Genomic DNA, 7067 nt, shown 5'->3' on the forward strand with positions numbered 1-7067 from the left:
TTGTCACAATATGTGACGGTCTTCATTGATCAGTTTCGATGGAATTTTTACTCACATCGAGTCTCCTCCCCTTCCCCTCTAGAATAGGCTAGTTTAGGTTATAGGAATTCTATCGTGTCGATAAAAAAAAAAAAAGAGAAATGTCAAATTCTAAACATACACAGTGCACTTGCGCTAAAAAGGCCAAAAAAAGGGAAAAAAATCAGGCCGACAACTACAAGCGAAGAAAAGTGTAGTACGAAACATGCAAATAGCATAAGCCGGCTGTCTGAGCTGGAGTGAACCATTTCCTCGTGTAAGAGGAGCGACTTCACCGTGCTGCTCAAGTAGATATTTATAAGGCCGACACAACTCAAGTAGATATTTCTCAACATAAGCCAGGTTTTTAGTTTAATAATATTTATTTAGCTATTTTTTTTGTGTGGTTGAAGATAAACAGAACAACACGCGCTGGACAATATTCATATTCAAACCAACCAACCAGCGAACGGTGTCGATGACCTGGCACTCCGATCTTCACCCCCATTGGTCGAAAGGTGGATCCCACCGCCACCCAAATCCATACATCAGCTGACGTCGTCACCCACTCATGATTGCCCACAGCAAATAGACCCCGGACTCCAAAGTCACCTTTGATTGCATTTCAGTAAAATTATTCAAGTCCGGGGGTCCCCCGTCCTCCCTATATAAAGCGTGTCTCTATTCCTTGTCATCCCATTTGCTGCTGTTAATCGTTCGGATATCGGAGAGGCGAATTAAATCATTGATAGTAGCTATACTTTTTAAAAGATTTTATATCAAATTCGCCGGCAATTCAGGAGAATCGGCTTAGGGTTTGGTACCGATCGAGGATATATTTGTTCGTGATTATTCGGAAGTTTATTAAAATGGATAACTCGGGAAAAAGGCAATCGATGAACGATCGGAAGATGAACGATGCAGAGGATCGCACCGATCGATCCAATGGCGGCAGCGGTTGTTCCGATGATTCGACATCAACCCTTAATGCTTCGTCTAGTGTATTGCGGCCGAGTTCTTCGATTTCGCGAGGTTCGGAGGTGACGGCGGAGATCTTGGCGGAGGAGGGCGGGAATTTACTGCTCCAGCAAAGCGATAGAGTCGATAATCTTGTGCAGTGGCTTCGCGCGCTGGATGTGCAGGTTATCGGTGCTTGTCGGGCTGACGAGAGGCTGAAGCCGTTGCTCAAGCTGAATGCCTCCACCGGTGCTGCTGAAGATCGCTTGCTTGCTCAGTTGACCCAGGTACTTTTACAAAATATTCGCGTTAACAAGATTTTGTGGTCTGATAATGATTAGTTTGCAAAGATTTAATGCTACCTTGCATTTGATTACTCAAAATTTCGCTGGTTCTGGTAATCTAGTTTCATTGATTACTAGTTTTTGGTGGGATTTTGTTCGCTCATGGTTTTTAATGTTCTCTTTGGAAGATAAATTCCAATTCCCAATTTTCTTTCTTCTGATATGTTAGCCTAGTTTTGCTGGTTTTTGGTTCTTTAGGCTTTCATTCATTTTCAGTTGATAAGGGGAGAAACTTGTTTAGCTTGATGATCAGCACGACCAGGAAGAAGTATTTGCATTATGATTTCCGGATAAATGACTTAAATACCCAATATAACCGATCTTAGTGACAAGTTGTGGATTTGAATCACTCTTTGAATGGAACTGGAAGTTTGGTGATGTCATCTTTAGATTGCTCGATTTGTAATATGCTGTGCCTGTTGTCAATGATGCTTCCAGTTTAATAATGCTTTAACTTCATCATTTCAGCATGAATAGAGGAACAAAATTTGCATAATTATTTGTGGGTAAGCGATTTAGGTACCCAATAGAGCCTAGTATAGTGACAAGTCTTGGATTTGGAGTTACTCTTTGGAACTGACATTTTGGTGGTGTCAGATTGATAGTGCCCAGCTTATAATATGCTGTTATGCTTGATGCTTGTAGTTTTGTGTAATTATGCTTTAACTTTGTTGTTTCATTAACACAGCCTTATTATGTTCATATTACAGCAGTTTGAGCCATCAGAGGTTGGCATGCTAGCAAGGTGCTTGTGTGCCCCCCTTGTTTCTGTTCGCGTTGGAAGGATCAACAAGATAGGGGGCCTTTTTTGTCCAACTGCTACAAGGTAGTGGCGATTTTTACACTCCCAGATGGATTCTAGTGATGTGTGCTATGTGATTGCTAAGCTTCATTTTTGCTTGTGCTAGTTATGTTTTAGCGTCTAGGTACAAGTTGACCAATTAAACTTTTGAAAATCTTGTTAATTTCAATTTGCTGTTATAACCAGGTAAAGTTCATAACATATACTTTTGTTTTGTCCAGTATCATTGAGATGATGAAAAGGATATCTTGCTCTTCTAAATGAGATCAGGACCTTTCTATTAAAGATGATAAGAGATTCTGTTTTGTGGTATTAGGGATGGGAGTAGAATTCCCATTTTACAAGTTTGAGTGGGTTTAGTTTGCTATTGTGGCTGCTTTTCAGGGTATGATCTATAGCACTAGATGGTTGGGTTTCTGCACTCTGAAATGTTCAAGGTGTGGTACGTGAAATTTTGGGTTGGAAGAAATTAAGAGTGGTGTTAATGTGTTGCGTCTTTATCTTTTCTGGAGTTCATTTTGTAGAAGTTTTTTAATTGAAGTTCTGATTAATGTATGAGCCTTGAAAACAGATAGCATAACTTTCTGTTTTCGGTGTCATATTATTAGCTTCCCCACGAGGTCCATTGGTCTGATGCTTTTACTCGTTGCTAGCTTTTATCTGACTTTTTGGTGGTGATCTTGACAATTTTAGCATTCCTTTTTAAGTTTTTAATATACTTTCTTTGGTTGTTCTCTAGTATCTACTCCTGCTGGAGGATATAAAGTGTAATGGTGCTGATACCCTTTTTCTGACTTGTCATTTTGTCCGCTTACCTGTTGAATGTTCTTGTTTAAATCTATCATTGTTTCATATTGCTTGAATTTATTGTATTGCTGAATTTTCTTGTTTGAATTTAACAATTTAGGATTTAGTGTGCTGTCCTTTCAGTTGAATTCTAATGAGAACTGCCTGATTTTGTTTTGTATGTATTTAGATGCATGTGTTGTACCTTCTTGGGCTTCCATAGGAATAAACTTTTCTAGGAAAACTGTCATTATTCTGTCCCTAAACTTGTTTAGGGTTTATATTTTGAGTGTCTTGTACATGAATTGCAGACGCATCTTAATCATCACTTGATCGGTACTTCATGCTGGATTCTATCTTAGACTACCCATCTTGATATGAGACTGTTCATAGCTAGGAGGTGCATTTTGACGTGTGACGACACCATGGAGGTTGGTGTTTTGAATATTTTCTATTACATGGGTTTGGAATGGAGGTGTAGATCCTTTCCTTTTAATTTGATAAATTTTTGTTGTTGGGTGCGTGAGGTCATTGTTATCATAGTGTTTAAGTTGTCTGACTGTGGATCTATTTATGCTGATGTCTTTATGCATGAGTTTTTTTTTTAAATCTTTCTAACATCACTCTTTGGTATGCTTGCCATACATCCAAATGCTCATGGAATAATTATCTGCCATGTTTTTGTGGACCGTATTGCTCTATTCCTGTCCCAAAATTTAGTTGATGTTAGTATTGGTTAAACTGACTTTCCTTCTTGTATAAAGGAATTACCTGTCATGGATAATTGTACTCTGGTGGGTGACTTGAGTGAATGTAGTGTTGGAAGCTGTTTTTTAAAATTATTAATGGTGTAGATGTTCATCCTTCCAAATAAATATATCTTTTGACTTGTAGGGAAAGTGGACGTATACTATTATGATCTCTGAATTAAGAAGAAGTAAAGGTAGCTTCATGCTCCTATATTGTGTATTTATCTTGGGCAATTTGATTTTCTTGATCATTTCTATTTGCTAGTCTCTCTGAGTTAGTATGATTATTTTCTTGTTCTATATATGCATTGCTATCTATTATCAATGCAAAATTAAAATGCCTCTGCAAGGATCTAGGATCAAGTTCTTTAGCTGAAGACATTGGTTTCTATTTGTTTTATACTTTTCATTTATCTTAACCCTAGGTTAAATCTACTTAGCAGTTTTCCTGCCAATGCATGCTGGCAACTATTTTACCAATTTCAGTTAGACAATGGTGGCTAAGTGTCATAATCTTGTCCATTAATTGGTCAGCCTAGCAATTTAGGTGCTGATTGCTTTATATGTAGAATAGGGATTTCAATGAAAAAAAGAATGGTAGTAATATTTAGGATCACGATTATGCAGCTCATCATCTCTTGGAAAATTATAATTTGTGGAAATTATTTCATTTTTTACTACTAGAACTATTAATGGTAATTTGATTCTTATCCACGTATGAGGTCGATGCAAACATCGTTTCCTGGTGTTTATGGTTTTTTTTTTTACTATATTGGCACACAAATCAGGTTGCTCTACCAAATTGAAGTTTGGTCCCTCCCAATTGATTCTTTGCCAAATGGAATTAGGATTTGAACAAGGAAGAGAGATTATGTAGCTGAGTCTAGGTGGCAGAACACACAGATGTAAATTTATATTTGTATTTATATCACTCTCTCTTATAGTGCATCCACGTGTATATACATAAATGTGTGCGTGTCAGTGAGGGAATCTAGAGCTGCGCATTGATTGATCCGTAGGGAGATCTTCTATGATAGCTTTTTTTTTTTTAAAAAAAAATATGTATAAGTTGTGAAGTCAGGTATATTCTGCTACGTTACTTCGGGGGAGTTGTATTTTTTCTGTTTACTGAACTACAGCATTTCTTTTTGCCATTTAGGGGAAATTTGAATCTCACACTTTTGCCAACGTCTGACTTGCGCATTTCATTTATTGGAGATGATGGTTTGCTAGAGCGACTTGTAACCTTGACATCTGAGACTCAGTGTTCTGCTGTGGAAATTGAAGAGATCTTAGCTGATAAGTCTGGACGTTCTTTCTGTGTAAAGATCCCCAGTGATGAGATCTTTTACTTTTGGTGTTCTGAAAAGTCTAGGCTTCTGGGGATTGAATTGCTCAGAAAGGTTGGTGTTCTTAGCACAAATTAAACATGCATGCATTAGCATCAGTACTAATTAGATTTGTTCTTATCCTCGTATAGATGAAGGATCTGTTGAAAAGAAAACCTTGTCTGGCTGAGTTAACTGGAATTAGCGAATCACGCCTGGAGAGTTTTGCAATTCATCTTCGAGCTTATCTGGTTGGACCAACGTTGACTAATGCTTGTGGAATTCCTGCTGTTTCGTTAACCTCATCTCTAGATACCTCAGTTGAAACTTCTGAACTTAATGTTCAATCGCCGGTAGGATCTTCAAAGCCGTCTCGTTCCAGGCAGAGTTTAGGTCAAGGATCAAAGACCAGCCCACTCTATCAGGGTAGTCTCAGCCCTAGGCCTAGTTCCTTTAAAGAAGGTGTAGCAAGGAACCTAGCGTCCTTGAGAAGTGTTTCCAGGGAAAGGTTGCGGCGACGTGGTGACAGCTATTTATCATGCATTGACAATCTAGCTGCGATGCCATCTGCCAGTGGCCCAATTGCTTCTAGTTTAAACCACGCTGAGGATAAACTTGAAGAAGCAACTGAAACTAGTCTATTCCCTCCATCCACTCGTCTGGAGTCTGTACCTCTTCGTGAGGATAATGTTCTTGGCTCGTCAAACCAAGTTTCTTCCATGGGTTCTTCTCTTTCCTCTCCTCTTTATTGCTGGTGCCCTCCTGTTGCATCAACTCGGCAATGTGCCACAGAAAGTTTACAGTGTTCTACAACATCATCTGACTTGGTGTCTCTACCAACTTTGTTACAAGTTACTAGGTCATCTGGCCTTTTGGCATCGAAGCCACCTCTTAACCTGGCAGATGTTGTTCCTTTAGATTTCCCCCCTCTTCTGCCAGAGCCGTTGGTTAGGTTGCCATTGTCTATTCCTGCTTCGCAGCAGATCCCTACCTTTACACCCTTGATGTGTGACCCGATCGTTCACATTCCTGTAATTGATGTGTGCTCCTCTGGCCAAGGTTATTTAGTAAGTGCTGGCCCTGCTATTTCTAATGCTATTCCACCAATGTGTCCAAATCTGGCTAGTCCACTCGTTCCTGAAGCAGATTCTATGGTGGAAAAGAGTGCAAGGGAGACGCTCCGCTTGCTTATTAACAGTTCTAATCAGCCCAACCCGCCATTGATGGGTGTGTTGCCTTCGGTTTTGACAGATGGTAGTCAGATGGAAAACATTCTCTCAGTTGGGAGCAGGGGTCTTTACAGCGGAACAAGGGACATCGATGCAATTACAAGTAGCGTGGCAGCTATAGGCTTTGTGTCGTCATCTGATAGATTTGTCCTTAAAAGATGCATTGACAGAGATAACCTGGAGCAGGAAATGGAGAAAGCAGATGGCTCTTGTGGGTCCAGTTCTGATGATGGTTTTCCCAAGTCTAGGGACGGGAGATTCGATTGATTCGCTTCTGCTCATTTCTTTATTTTTTTTTTAAATTTTTTTGTCAGAGATGATGTAGATTCAGTTTTGAGATGGAACTGTAGATATGTTGCTGTAACTAGTTTTGAATTCGTGATCTGCCTTTGAAACTGTATGATAGCGAATTTTTTCCCTTTTTTTTAATTTTGGGAATAATTGGGATTACGTGGCAAAATCCTATAGACGATTCCTATAATTTTTTTGTTTTGGGGCGGGACTGGACCCAGATTACAGAGAAATATGATAGATCTGGATAATTTTGGACGTCTCAATGACATTGAACTTTGTGCCCAAATATTATAGTAAGGCTTAATAGAACAATTTGCTTTAAAAAGAAGGATTAATTTTTTTATAATGATAGTAAAAAGAAGGATTAATCCTTTTTATAATGATAGTGTATGTATTGTTAATTTTGATTGAATGATAATGGTATAAAATTTTATTTTAAAATTTTAATTTTTACAGACGCGTCATGGATATAACAATATTAAGTGTACCTTACTAGTTGGCTTATAGATTATCTCATAAGTTGGTTGATAATTAATTAAAGGGATAAATTCAGATACCTC

At 38.6% G+C, this 7067-nt stretch overlaps 1 protein-coding gene across 1 annotated transcript; it reads left to right on the plus strand.

Moving 5' to 3' along the window:
* The first annotated feature begins 731 nt into the window (after positions 1-731).
* LOC113763894 lies at positions 732-6663 on the plus strand. Its single transcript, XM_027307880.1, has 4 exons — positions 732-1262; positions 2030-2145; positions 4816-5059; positions 5137-6663. Exons 1-4 carry the CDS (start codon positions 888-890, stop codon positions 6478-6480), a joined length of 2079 nt encoding a protein of 692 aa, XP_027163681.1. The 5' UTR covers positions 732-887; the 3' UTR covers positions 6481-6663.
* Positions 6664-7067: the final 404 nt, after the last annotated feature.

This window comes from Coffea eugenioides, chromosome 2 (genome assembly GCF_003713205.1).
Source record: "Coffea eugenioides isolate CCC68of chromosome 2, Ceug_1.0, whole genome shotgun sequence".
Lineage (NCBI taxonomy): Eukaryota > Viridiplantae > Streptophyta > Magnoliopsida > Gentianales > Rubiaceae > Coffea > Coffea eugenioides.